The 14,717-nt window shown below is 45.1% G+C and overlaps 1 protein-coding gene across 1 annotated transcript in view; it reads left to right on the plus strand.

The window, feature by feature from the left end:
- The window catches only part of ELAPOR2 (endosome-lysosome associated apoptosis and autophagy regulator family member 2), a 45,002-nt gene that overhangs the window by 12,520 nt on the left and 17,765 nt on the right, over positions 1-14,717 (plus strand). The window contains exons 2-9 of the mRNA XM_084205499.1: positions 1,639-1,834; positions 2,500-2,647; positions 5,216-5,302; positions 7,600-7,705; positions 8,335-8,487; positions 9,754-9,842; positions 13,043-13,223; positions 13,970-14,098. Of these exons, the coding sequence (XP_084061625.1) occupies positions 1,671-1,834; positions 2,500-2,647; positions 5,216-5,302; positions 7,600-7,705; positions 8,335-8,487; positions 9,754-9,842; positions 13,043-13,223; positions 13,970-14,098 (1,057 nt within the window). The 5' untranslated portion in view covers positions 1,639-1,670. The remainder of the gene's footprint in view (positions 1-1,638; positions 1,835-2,499; positions 2,648-5,215; positions 5,303-7,599; positions 7,706-8,334; positions 8,488-9,753; positions 9,843-13,042; positions 13,224-13,969; positions 14,099-14,717) is intronic.

Genomic DNA, 14,717 nt, shown 5'->3' on the forward strand with positions numbered 1-14,717 from the left:
CAGGGTTAGGAATCTGTTTGGTTTGAAGGCCACTGGTTCAAATTCAGAGTATGCTGATAGGACCAAGAAGGAAAAATGACCCTTTGGCAGATCATTCCATCAAAATAGACTTTAATCTGCTTCCCAGTGGCGCGCATCAAGGACAATTACAGAAAGAAATCCTGCTGGTACTGGGACAGAAATGGGAGCCAGAATTGTTAGTTGGATTCAGATGGAGATTCATGTTATGCAGCCATGAGTTAGTCAAAGTGCTTACAATGAAGCAAGTTTTTCTGCAGTTTAGATAAACACTGGCACATCTGTGGAACCACATTTTCTGGGACTTCAGCCGACGTCATTGTTTTGGGCCAGTTTCACCACTTTGGCTGCCAGTCTGGTCTCATCCTGCAGTTTCCCAGGCTAATGAGTTTATGTCTGTCAAAGAGAGGGTACGAAAGATCTGTCACTGTGCAACGTGGCATGTGTGAAACAGAAGAAATCCCATAATTTCTTGGGATGTGAGTTGTGTGCCTTGCTCTGGATCCTGCTTTGGCTTGACTGGCATAATTAAAAAATCTGCAAACATCGTAGGAAGTACTATGGGCTGCAGAAAGTGCTCATCTGTTTTCCATTCAGGATGTTCAGTCTCAAGGAGGACAGGCTGCAGCATGGTACTGAGGGAAAGTGGGATGGTCTGCCATTGAAATGAGTGTCCAGGCAGGAATTATGATTCCTGACATAGGCATGGGGCTCTGTGGGCATAGAGGACTTCAGCTACTGTCCAGGTATCCGTTCCATAGTAGGAATAATCTTCCCTTAGCAGGCAGAGATATGATCAGGGGGGAAAGCAGCATACAGCTGTTTGGAGGAAATAATTTTAGAGGCATCAGGAAAAAAAAGCCCTTTGTGAATATACCTCCTAATTGTACTTCCCTTAATTATGCAGATTTTGAATAATGTCTTTGCTGTGCTGACAACCAGTGGTTATTTTCTCAGCATGTTAATGTCACCCTAATCAAAGATCCTCATCTTCTAGTCACTAACCTGTGGGTGACCTTTTCGAAGACCACATGGTCTATCAGGCAAGATGTTTGAGGTTTGTAGGTAGTTCATGTGAGGAGAAACACAGAGAGGCCTTTGGATTAGGTCTGGTACTCTCAGCCAAGGTCTTTAGTGTTATGTGACTGTCAGCCTGCTGCTGTGTGCCCTTCTTAGCTTAGGTGAGTGAGAAAAGTCTGTTCTGGCTCTCAAATACTGGTGGTTTTAATTGAGTTCAAAGTGTAACAGTTGGGTGAGCAAGGATTAGAACTCTATTATAAATCCTCATTTTCACAAATTACTTTTGGGCACAATCTATTGATGGAGATTTTGTTTCTAAAAATCTTCTTTTGCTGATGGAGGCGAGCTGCAAATCAGGAGCTGTCACTGGGGTTTGGTTTCAGGGCTGCCACGCCAGTGAAAACCCAGGTGAACATCTCAGTTTTTCAACTGATATTGGTAGTTCTGCTGTTATGCTCTTGGGACTGGGACATTCTGTTTGGTTCCCTTTAGTGGCAGTTCAATCTTAATTAATTAAGTGGCCAAAAAAAAAAAACAAACCAAGGAAATTATTAGGGATTGACAAATCCATTCCTATGTTGTAAATTATTGTCTCCCCAGCTTTCTCCTGTGCCTCTGGTGAGTACCTGGAGATGAAGAACCAGGTGTGCAGCAAGTGTGCAGAGGGGACCTACTCACTGGGCAGTGGGATCAAGTTTGATGAGTGGGATGAGCTGCCAGCAGGATTCTCCAACGTGGCGACTTTCATGGACACGGCGCTCGGCTCCTCCGAGAGCAAAGCTGACAGCTGCAACAAGTGAGAAGTTCTGCTTGCACCTGGCTTGGGCAGCTGGGGGTAAACCTGAGACAGCTCAGCAGCAAAAAGCTGCCTAATGACTCATCTAAGCGCTGCAGAGGGTAGCCAGCCCTGCTAATGGCAGACAAGAGAGGCTGGGAGGTGAAATGTGTAGCCCCGTCTCTTTGCTCAGCATGGTCTCCTTGGGCTCATCAGCAGCCAGTGAGTTTAAGATCAGCCTGGAGCTGCTCTTATTTGAGTCATGGTGTAATGAATATGGCTAAAAGGTCATTTTATAGCCTATTTAGAGACCTGTGGTGCTTGCAGAAGGCTGTTTCTGAGTGTAATTGAAGGTATATTGAACCTGTGGATAATAAACCTTTCTTATATAGGCTGAGTCCTAAATTTTTCATACCATATCTTTTCCCAATCACAGTTTCAGTGAACAGTATTATGTTTTATATTATTCATGTAACATATAAAAATAGATATAAAATAAAATTATTATATTTACTATATCTGAAAAATAAATGGAGATCCTGTAATAAATTTAAAAATTCACTGCAGTTAGCTGTTGTGGGATTCTGGGGTCTTTATTATGTAACATGTTGTTGTGTAGTAGTGTACAAAAAGTCTCCTCAGTATCTGTGATCTCAATTGAGGCTTCTTTTGTTTATGCTCACCAGCTCTTCATGGACACCTCGAGGGAATTACATTGAGTCAAACAGGGATGACTGTACAGTTTCTCTCATCTACGCTGTGCACCTGAAGAAATCCGGCTCTGTCTTCTTTGAGTACCAGTATATTGATAACAACATCTTCTTTGAATTTTTTGTAAGGCCTTTTAAATGGTGAATCCAACCTTATTTGTAAGAATTCACCCCAGATCATTAGCAGCTTTCCCCCTTTTAAGTTCCCTGCATGCCCATAACTTGTTATTGCTGAGCAGTATAAAAAAAATTCTGCTTCTCTTTCTGTCACTTGTACTGTCTTGTGGCATTTATTTAATCTTCAAAACTCACTCTGAACTGATCCTGTCTGCCATGGGCTGGGATTTTGCCATTAGGGGTCACGACGGCCCCATTTAGTCCAGCCTTTTGCAGGACAGGTGTTGGTTATAGATGCTCCTATTTTGGGGTGTCTGACTGGAGATATCTTTGAAGGGACTTGACATTTAAAAGACTTCTTCCAAAGTAGAACTATGTGGAAACCTTTCATTTTAGGTCAGTTTGTGTCCTAGTAATTTAGTAATTAAGATGAAAAGAAGAGCAGGAGAAATTCAGGTGACTTTCAGTAGGAATTAGTTTCTGAGGATGTGTCCATGCTGTGAAATGGAAGGGCTGGGGGTCATTAGCTCTGACATGGGAACAGCCTGGCTGGGCTTGCACCATGGTGTGCTCAAATTGCTGAAACTGTCTGGTCAGCAGTGACCAGGATGGGGAAGGCAACCCTTCTCTGCCCAACTGGATGGACTGGCTGCTGTCCAGTGAGCTGGAGGGTTCCCAGCACCAGGATTTGCAGTGGGGTGTAAATGCCTCACATTACTGAGGTGCTTTGGAAGGTTCCACTGTCCTTGGCATGTTGTACCTGCCATTTGGGACAGAAAAAAATGTGATGGGAGGGTGACTCAGAGAGGCAGATGACTGGAAATTTTCAGTCTCCTCTGTTACTGTCCTTCTATCTGTCTGACCAGCTGTTTTTCATCAGAAAGACACAGCTCATGGCACCTCACAGGAGTGAGAACTCTTAGCTGGTGTCGGCTAATATTTACTGAAGTTTGGGAAAAAGTGCAAAGTATCTAATCCTTGGCAGGCTGGGAAAGGAAGACAAAAATTACCTGTTGGAGACACCTTCATGCTGCCACATCAGTGTGATAGATTGCTATTGCACTTGGATAACAAACCGTGCAGGCAATGTTATTTAGCCATTTCTGTTTTGTATTAGACTACCCTGCCTTCTTCATGGGAAGAAAGCAGCAACTATGCTTTCTGCTGTCAGGTGAGTGTGCCAGGATTATGAATCCCAGCTCCAGTTGCTTGACTGATTGGCAGATCTGCAAATATATTGTTTCTGTGAGCACTGGCTTTGAAAATGGCTTCTTGATTATTGTTTTTATCCATGTCCCACTCATTCGCCTTCTCTGAACTTATCATCCCCTCTTCAAGAAGCAATGAGTGCTGCAGCCCTTTATAGAAATGCCCGTAAATTCCTAGTCAGCCTCAGTATTTCAGGGAAACCATATTTAATTCTGTAAAAGTCATTTTTTTTCCTCCAGCATGCCTTTGCACTTAAATATATTTAACAATGGCACTGTAGCTCTGGACAGTGGAATTTCAGTGGCAGTGGCAGGTTACTGGGAAAGGGTGAGGTGTTTTAGCTGCCCTTCCTTGGTTCTATTTACATATTGAAGCCCTTCACACCTGATGAGAAGAGGCTGTATATTCTTAGCTCCTCTTTGCAAGTGGGAATCAAGAAAAAAGGGTGCTGTAGCTCAGGTTGCACAAGATGATTAGGTGGTGGTGGTGGGGGGGGAAATCTCCCTTCTACACAGGTGCTTCTTCACACCTCATTTCCTCAGTGCAGTTGGTCCAGGTGGGAACTGAGTGTAGAGATGCTTTGGAGGATGTGGAGTTGCACAGCTTCTTTCAGATTTGATTTGGAGCAACTTTAAGGAGGATCCTTGGCTCCAGGTCAAGTGTCTGGAAGTGTTGAAGTGGCCTTTCTCCCTGCTGCAAGAAAAGCTGAGTATGTGATCTCGTGCCTCAAAGAGACTTGATACTTTTTCATCTGAGAAGACAGGTGTAAGAAGAAAGAAGTGCACCAAACCCTGCTGTAAGGAAAGGCTTCTGAGCTGCCCTGGACCCAGGCAGGGAACAGCCAGCCTCCCACTTGTGCCAGGACAGACTCTGCATGGCGTGTTGCCTCTGCCTTGATAGCTTTACAAATCTCATCCCTAGGTCAGGTGGCAGCCAGCCAAAGGGAAAGCACATATTGGCTGTAGAGAAAACACTTTGTCTTCCAGCTTTGGCCCATCCTCTCCTGCTTCCCCTATGACTTGGAAACCTCTGGATTTTAGAGAATTAAGTCTTGGTAGGCTCAGGAGAAGAAGGAAGCAGAAAGACAAGATGCTCAGCATCCTTGTCTGATCACATAGTGTGAGGACAAGTCTGAAATCGTCTGGTCCTGCTCTTTTTTTACCATCTGTGTCAGAGTGGGCTGGTGGAGGCACTGTTAAGCTGTTGCAGATGTTGAAAGTTCGGGGTTTATCTTGCCACAAGTAAGGCAGCTGTCTAAATATGTAGACAAGAGGAACAGAGCTGAATCTTATCATTCCCAGAAGTCATTATGCTGCCAGAGAGATGCACCTGATTGTAGTCACTGATCTTGTGTTTTTATTAACAGATACAAAATGACCAGTGCAAAGAAATGGAGTCCACAGCAGACAAGTGGGTGAAGCTCACAGACAACGGGGAATGGGGCTCTCATTCTGTAAGTGTGTGAAAAATTCCTTCATGAAGTTTTTTTCCATTTATAAATCTGTAATTTCCTCTGTCCAGACACCAAACATGGGCCAGCTCCTGTGAATGCATTTGGAGAAGCAGAGCTTTCCTAGCACTGAGGGGAAAAGTCATGGAGATCCCTAAGGAGCTGATCCCAAAGGAAATTATATAGATGCAAGACTTTGTATTGATTTCCCTGGGCTTTGAATTAAGTGTTTGATGAGGTTGAATAGATTTATGCAAATCTGCATGCCACAATCACTCTGCATGATTGTAATTGAAATCTTGTACAACAGTTGTTTGCTCATGAGAACACAAGATTATTCTCTGTGCCTTGGCAGAGCACTGGGAGTGGGGCGTGTATGTGGAGACGAGCAGGATGGGCATTCCATCCCCAAGTGTGTGCAGAAGAGTTGGACTGCACCCAACTTCTGCTCCATGGGGGCTTGTGGGAAAAACCAGCTGGCTCCTGCAGCAGGGACATGAGCCTGTCCACGCTGAGGGAGGAGCCCTTTGGCTGGGCTGTGACCCAGCTGGCTGAGCATCACCTTCACAGGATCATGTGCAGACCAGCTCATCAGCTGGGGCCTGGCTTCCACTGCACCATCACATCCTTGTCCCCAGAGCCATCCCAGCAAAGGCCCAGCACAGGGGACATTGTGCTAGAAGAAAAAAGCTTTTGTGGCCATCTCTGCTTTCCACGGTGTGCTTTTCCTCCTGGAGGAGAAACTGTATTCCTGAGCCAGCTCTGGCTGGAGTGCCTGTTAGGTCAGGTGCAAGACCAGTGCAGGTTACAGTGGGAGGCTGGAAAGCTGGCTGAGGAGGGATGAGCTGAGAGGAAGAGCCAAGGCCAGGGCACTGACCTGGGTGAGCTGAGGGATGTAGGCAGCCTGCGTGGGAGATGGTGCCATCTGAGCGCCTCATCTGGGGTGTGCGAGTGTTCTCACTGTCTGTGAAAGTTGTTGGGATGGCTGGCTGAAATGTAGACATATGAGCTAGGTGAGATGATGATTCTGTCTGTCCTGAAGGGCTTTTCCTGTAAATCCTCTCAAGGTATCTTCTGTGAGCACAATTTTCCAGTTGCTGCAGTCTCTGCTCTCAGCAGGTGGGTCCTGCTGCACTGGGGCTGGTGTTGGGTACCTCAGCTCACACAACCTGATTCTTCTTTCAGGATGGTCCCAGTTCCCCTGTTGCATGGGATAGCTCAGCTCTCCTCTGCCCCTGTGGGTAGCAGATGTCTGGGTGTGGGAGATACAATATGCTGTACTTCTACTTTGCTAAATTTTTCAACTCTTTTTCAACCAAAAACTGTGGTCCTGCCAGGCCTCCTGTAAATCACATTATCCTGGACCCTTATGCTGGTAGAGTTTATGCCTCTTCTTGTGTGAAAATATAGCACTTCCAGGCCATTGTCCTGCTATTGGCACTCACCATCTTGTACTGGGCTAGTAGATATGGAATACCAGGCCAGGCAGGAGCTTGGTGAACCTGCTGCTTTTGCTGATGAGAGTGATACTGTAGTTACACAAGTCAGTTGAAGGCAGAAGGCACCAAAACTGCTGCTGAAGGAGTTTTCCTGCCTTCCTACTGCCCCTTACCTCAGCCACGATGCCACCAACCCACCACCCTTCCAGAGGGGTTGTGCAGTCACTTGCTGCACCATGCTGTGAACACAAGTGGGTCAGGGCAGTCAGAAAAGTCAGAAACCAGGTTGTTTTCTGCATCTCATTTGCTGTTTGCAGTCAGAAGTGAGCAGGAGGGATGAGACTGCTGCTGGAGATAGCCATGGTTTGTGCCTGGCTTGCTGGTCATAATACTGTTACAGGCAGACAGAACTTGATTTTTAAAACCTATGAACAAAACTCTCTTGTGAACTGGATTTTTGAACTCTGGGTCATGTCAAGTTTCTTTATGAAAGTGTATCTCAAGGCTTTAAAAACAAACTGATTGGCTATATCTGAACATAAGGCTGGAGATAAAAGCTCTTGAGTGCCAGAGGTAATTGGATAAAGACAGGAACAGCTTTTTCCAAATTCTTCTTACAACAAGGTCAGAAACAGCTCTTGGTGTTTTTCCAACTGGGGTGTTGGGAAACATTTTCATAAAGCACATTTTGGCACTCCTCAGATATGTCTGCACAGCATCTGTCTATTGTTTTACCATTACCTCTTGACCCACTGAACAGCACAGGAAAAGCTGCTAGGATGCAAGAAATTTGAATGGAAGTAGGAAATAAAACAATGTCTTGGCAAGGGGATGTTTACTAACTCACATGTGTTGTTGCAGGTAACTCTGAAATCAGGTAGCAATATATTGTACTGGAGAACAACAGGGATTCTCATGGGCTCCAAAGTTGTAAAACCAGTTTTAGTGAAGAACATCACCATTGAAGGTAAGTAGAATTTGAGTTTTATCTCACTCTTTTGTCACAATGTTTGCCAAGTGCTATTTCTACTGCTGTGCCTACAGCACTGAAGTGGTTTTTTTAGCCCCTTGCCCCCTCTCTCCTCTGAAGAATAGAAACAAAACAGGAAAACTTCACAGTGAGGAAAGGCTGAAAAATTAGTTTATCTGGAAAACGTTGCCATCTACTGGAGAAGACTGGATTAGCAAATAGAGAGAAAAAGGAATAACCAGGTTTTCTTTATAGTAGGATAGAAAGACTGTGGTTATTGGTAAGTCTCTCAGCAGTGATAACTGGATATATATCATAACAGTGAAAGTTGAATTAATATTCAAATGATCTGTTTTTACTGGAATTGCTCTTTTGGTCCTGGGCTAAGTGTAACAAAACTGGGAGTGTCATATAAGGTTCTTAGATGGGTCAGACTTTAATTGAGGTATCAAAATTAAAGACCTAAATTATGGGTCAGCAAAGCCAAAGTGTATTAAGTGAGTGGTGAAACTGAGTGTGATTTTTATGCTGTTTTATACAGCTGGTTTGCTCTCAGCCATAAGCCCAGGTAGGCAGCAGTTACAGATGGGTCTCTTTCAGTGCTTTACCCAGAATTTTTGTTGCAGGAGTTGCATACACATCTGAATGCTTCGCGTGCAAGCCTGGTACCTTCAGTGACAAACCAGGTGCATCTGGCTGCCAGGTGTGCCCACGGGACACTTACTCTGAGAAAGGGGCTAAAGAGTGCACCAAGTGTAAAGAAGAAATGTATTATGCAGGTACATAAACCAAGTGGGACAAGCAAAACCAGGAGGGCCTGAGTACGTGCAGTCGTGGGCTCTTTCAGATGAGAGCATGGTTGTATCCAGCAGTGACAGTCTCCAGCTGATTAAGGGGAAATGATTGACTTCCCAAAATATGCAGAGGGCACATAGATACATATGGGCCACAGCCAAACGTTGTTAGTGTCATCAGTGTTAACATGAAGGGCTGCAGACCTTTATGAGCAGGAAGGGGATATTTCTTCTGAAGGATGGAGCAGTCGTGCTGTGCCCTCTCGTGGTAATTTGTGTTATGAATTGGTAATGACAGGAATTTGCTTCATCACTGCCTTCAGCCTTAACATGTTTTGAGGAGTGTCCTTTCCAAGCACCCTCTCCTGCCTTGCCCCTGCCTCCTTTGGGTTGAAAAATGGGGTGATCTAGTTGCAAAACCTAGTCCCAAAGTCCTCTGCGTTTCCAGCTGTGCTTAGGTGGTGATCTTCAAATGACATGGTCCTAATCTATTCTTCATAGTCAAAAGGTCCTCATATTTCTTCCTTGTAGTAGTTTTAGAAAGTTCTTGAAGAATCAGTTACTGACCATAGCACCTGCTATCACCAATGGTTGCAATTGTCTGGGGACCTGTGCCTCTGCTCACAGTGGGAATGGAAATATTGCAAAATTATCTGGCAAGAGAAAAAATTGGGCCAGTGTTGTAAGGAAGTTCCTACAGGATTAGAGTGGTTTTGTTCCTTATCAAGTGAGAAAATATTTCCATGCTTGGTAAGCTGTATAAATTTTTGTGTTGAGGTGGGGAGGGTTTGATGGAATCGTAGAGTGGTTTGGGTTGGAAAGAACCTTAGAAATAATCTCATTCCAACCCCTGTGCCATGGGCAGGGAATTTTCCAATAGACCAGTATGCTCAAAGCCCTATCCAACCAGGCCTTAACTGTTTCCAGAGATGGGATATTCACAACTTTTCTGGGTGACCTGCTCCAGTGTCTCACCATCCTCAGAGTAAAGAACTACTTCCTAATAACTGTCCCTGCATACACTGAATCCGTGAATTTCAGTGTGACAGTATAAGCACAGCTGGTATTTCCCCTGTTCCCCTGCTTAATTTCAGGGGAAGGTTCATGCAGACACCATTAAAAGCTTGATTTTTCATTTTTGTTTTATAATTTTCTGCTGATTCATTTTAACCTCCAGATTTCAAGCTTGTTACGTTCGTTTCCAGGGACCATTTGATAGTTTAATATCCTTTTTCTCACCTTTTCTTTTAGAGGAGGGATCCAGTGCATGCATAGAGCGACCTCCATGCACAAGCAAAGACTTTTTCCAGATCCATACCCCATGTGATAAGGAGGGAAAGGTAAGTAGAAGGCAAGATACTATTTTAAATCTCACTGACCTTATTGCTATCTCTGCATTTGAAAGCAAGGTAGTTCTTTTTAGGAATCCATCTCCCAATTACTTTCCCAATTTTGCTTTCAGTATCGAATCTGTGGCTTTGGGTTTGTCCTTTGCCTGCCCTCTCTGCAGCCTTTATCCCTCTGTAAGGATCTGACAGGTCTGGGTGTGCCTAAGGGATGTGTTTTGGTGAGATGATAAGCTCCTTGCACTTGAGAGGGGTCTGATGGGGTCACTGAATGCTTCCATACTCTGCTGGAACACAGAGTGAAGTGCTGTCCCAGCAGAAACCCATCTCTTTAGTTGTAAATAATCTTTCTAGCATACTTTAAGCTTGTGATGACTGTCCCTGCAGCACCCAGGCATAATTCAGATGGTACCATGGCCCAGGAGCATTGGATATGACCATCTCTGTTTCAGGTGGAGTGTTTGGCTGCATAGGTATGAAGTGTGTCATGTCCCTTGGTTTTAGCATCAAAGGATAGGTAAAATAATGGTATATAGATAGTCTGGAGTGTTCATGTGCATCAGCTCAGCTGCTGGTAATGTGCTTGTCCCATGGAATGCCTCAAATCACCTGGACTCTCAGGAAATTGTTTTACCCAGAGGCCTTAGAGTCGCTTGGTCTCTCATAGAGGGGCCTCCTGGAGGAGCAGCCTGGCTTTGTCCTAGCAGTCAAGTGGAATTTTTGGAGGAATTTGGAGAAGAAACTGCTGTTTACTGCTATAGGAAGCCCACGGAGGTGTGGACACATGGTCAGGCCTGTTTCATGCCTTTCCTTTCCCATCTCTCTTGGGTCCCATCTCTCAGATGCAATTGCAAATAGTCAAATTCCCTAACACCTGTATGTTGCTGGCCTAATATTTGCTGGCAGGATTGACTATTTTGGAGTCTCCTGATCAGTGAGTTCTAAAATGCAGCTGAGAGCTCGTATGTTTTGATAATGAAGCCTCAGTGAGTTTAGTCCCAGAGCTGTCAAGCTCTGCAACCTGGTCTTGGCTCACTGATTTCTGCTCTGTTAACTGTCTCTAATGACTCAAGAAAACAGCAGCAGTGTTCATGGCTACACCCCCAGCTGCAGCTTTAATTGCAGCCTCCTGTGGATTGTTCTGTCGCTCCTCTGTGTGGTCCAAGTCTCCCTGACACTGAACAAGTTCCCATTATTTGACCCTTTTCCACTGGCCTTTCCCTTTACTGATGGATATCATTGGAATGCAAAGTGGGTTTTTCTGCAGGCTTCCCTGTCCAGTTGCAATGACAGCATCAGGTGTCACAGGCACACAGATACTGGCTGAGTTTTCAGGTTTGGTTTCACTGCTCTGCATGTCTGGAAATTGGTTCAGCTTTGCTGTACTCCACATCTCTCCATGTGATGCAGCTCAGTGAGAGGGCCTGACTCTGCAGGCCATCTACAGGAGAACAGTGGCTGTGAAGGACCAGCCTATTGATCCCTGCTTGCTAAAATTAGCCAGGTTTTCATTGAACAATAGATTGTTGTCTCCCTTCTGCTGTCCCATTCCATGTGTAGAAGGAGCCTCTGGAGATTTACACACTTCACTCTTGACTTTTCATCTACCTGCTGATTTAAAAATCTCAAGTTGAATACTTCAGCCCCCAGTCTGAGCAACCCCTCAGCACATGGCCACAGGCACCCTCTGACCCTCCTATCCCTGCTCAGATGCAGGAGGATTCCCTTGGCAGGCAGTGTGTCTGGGCTCTGGGCAGCCACACAGGTGCTTTGCCATCTCCTGAGCCTTTTTGTTTTAAGCACTGTGCACCCCAATGCTGCTGAAACATTTCTGGGGTGATGCTCCAGAAAATCCTCCAAGTGTTCAGGATCAGCAAGGACAGGCTGATCCATAGGAAGAGGTGCCACTCTGGCAGCAGGAGCAGTCCCTCAGTGCTTGAGCAGAGCAGGCAAAGCACACCCTGTGCCAGGGACCAGATTCAGCCAAGGTGGCCAGACAGGTCCATGGAGAAAAGACACAACCAGAGTCCAGCTGGGACACTGTGTCCATGGGTCAGTCAGGGAACATGATCTGGCAGCAAAGCACAGGCAGGGATGGAGAGTGAGAGCCTCAGCATCACTGGAGCTCCCAGGAGCCAGGGCCCGAGCCTGAACTGGGGCTTCTTCCAGCTTATTTTGTGGAACAGTTTCAAGAGGGATCCATACTTCAGGTGCTCTCAGAGCTAACCCTGAGTGCAAGCAGCTCAACACCCAGGGTGACAGGGGGTCTGGATCACACTCATAAGGTGAAATCCCCCTTACCTGAGCCTCCAGGCTCAAAGGTCCCTGATTGCTGGGACCAAAGGGTGGAAGTGCCCAGAGTGGGAAGTGTGGACAGGTTAAACTCTTGCCAGTTGGGTTTCTCAGCTGTGGAACCCAGCTAAGTTTCACCTTGCTATGTAAACCCTTTCAGAGAGAGACACAAGGTCTGATGAAATTTGAAGCACAGCTTTGTGGGTGATGCATCTCACCCGGTGCTTCTCCTGAAGACAGAAACTTGTGTCCTCAAAGGAGGGTGATGATGAAGAGGTCACACCATGGTAACACCATGGACTGACTCAAGCTGGTGTCCATAAACTGCTCCTTATGTGATGACAAGATATTGGAGGGGCCTGGGGAGAGCTCCTGCATGGTTTTGACATTTTCTCAATAGGTGAAAAATGGCAGGAGAGAAAGTTGGGACTTTTCAAAAAACAGGCCGCCAGTATGAATTAAAAATGCAGAACTTATGGTTCTCTCTGCTAATCCAAATAAAGGGCTTTTATATGGCAGAAGTTATATTTTGTGTTACTGTGGTTAAAATGCAGAGACTGCATATCCAGTTAGAATTATTTATCTGATGTTCCTCAGAATCCCTTGAATGGGGAATTAAAAGGAATTAAATTTACTAATTAAATAGGAAATTTACTAATTAAATAGTAATTGGTCTAAGCTTTACATTTTTATTTTGTCCTTAAAGCCTCATGTCTTGGAATCTCCTGTGAACCCAGTCTGTTGCCCTTACCTGCACTTCCCTTTGTTGTCCTGTGTGTGCAAGGTCTGGTTTTGGCCTCAAACTAAACCCTAATTTAGTTTACAAGGGGAAACCTTCACTGGTGCATCTAGTCCTAAAACTTCATGGTACATCGTGTGAGCTCAGTGTCTCCTCCTTCCAGACCCAGATCATGTACAAGTGGATTGAACCCAAGATCTGCAGAGAGGATCTCCCTGATGCTTTGACCCTACCTCCTTCTGGAGAGAGGCAGGACTGTCCACCCTGCAATCCTGGCTTTTACAACAACGCTTCATCTTCCTGTGCTCCCTGCCCACCAGGCACATTTTCGGATGGGACACAGGGTAAGAGTCTGCAAAAAAAAATTTGTGTGTCTCCAAAAGCGGTCATCTGCTTGTGACTTAGTTTAGTGACACATGATCATAAGCCAGTGTTCATTTTGTTTTAAAGACTTGTTAAATAACATTGGAGAGCAAGATGTGGATATCTGTTTTCTCTCCTGAATCCTTTCTTATCAGGGATCGCTGCTCCAAGTTCACCTGCTGTGTTCTGGATGCATTTCTTGGCTGATATAAACTTACTGAGAGTTATTTTAAGGGATTCTGAGAGGAGAATCAGAACTTTTCCAGTCAGCAATTCCTCCTCAACCATTCTCCTATCCATGCCAAATTCTTTCCTGTGAAAACCTCAATTTAAGCCCATCAGATGAATACCCTGCCAGCACTGTCTAGCCTAAACTCTGGCTTGTTGATTCTGAGATGCATTGGCCCAATGGTCCTCTACAGCATTTTGGGGGGAACTCTTGTTTATCAAACTTTCAGCTGAATGTATTAAAAAGTAAGTGTGACTTGGGGGACCAGTTGCAGATTACTTAACACGATGTTATGATCTACAATTTACAAAATGCTTGTCTCACTTCCAGTCTCCTGGTCCTGATAAGTCTTTAGCTGTTTAACTACAAAGAAATAAATTATTTTCTTTGCTTATTACTTGCACCAGAGGGGTAAAAAAGCATTCTCTATGTTCTTCAAAACATTGTTTGACGTGTGCCTTGGCTGTGTGATATCCCTTTCTGCCCTCTCACCCTCAGAGTGCAAAGCCTGCCCTGCTGGGACTGAACCAGCTCTTGGCTTTGAGTACAAGTGGTGGAACATCCTGCCAGGAAACATGAAGACATCTTGCTTTAATGTTGGCAACTCGAAGTGTGATGGGATGAATGGTGAGCCAAACTCCCTGTGTTGTGTGATCCCATGCCTCCTGCATGGATCCCTGCTGTAATGGAACACCCATCAAAATGAGTGTGCTCTTGGCTGCGTGACTCACAGCAGTTTCCCCCCTTTCCTTTAGTTGCACCAGGCTTGAAATTTCCTGTGGGAAGCAATGTCACAGTATCACAAAGGAATAGAAAAATCTCTTGTATACCAGAGGAGGGCAGGAGTTGCAGCCTATGTGAAATTCCCTCAGCAAAGACCTATCCCACACTGGGTTTAATGCATCTACAGAAGCATTCATATCCCCATTGAAAAAAGCATTGTTTTGTCTTCTCCCTAGTTTATCTCATTTTCTGCTTTGTGCCCATCGAGGTCACGCATAATTCTTTTGGAAAACTTAATTACAGGCTGTAATTTTATTCCTTTAGTGCTCAGAGCTTTCTCTCTGCACATGTGCTAAAATTGCAGCAGAGAGCAGTCACACCTCACTGGTGGAAATGATCCTGTTTGGGACTTCTCCAGCCTTCTCTGACAGATTTTCCTCAGCCTGATCCACCCTGTCAGACTGATGCAACTCAAGCTTTGAATTCTGCGTGTTGAGCAGAGGGGAACTGAAGTATGTGCTTA

This window comes from Fringilla coelebs (assembly GCF_963513975.1).
Source record: "Fringilla coelebs genome assembly, chromosome: 5".
Taxonomy (NCBI): Eukaryota; Metazoa; Chordata; class Aves; order Passeriformes; family Fringillidae; genus Fringilla; species Fringilla coelebs.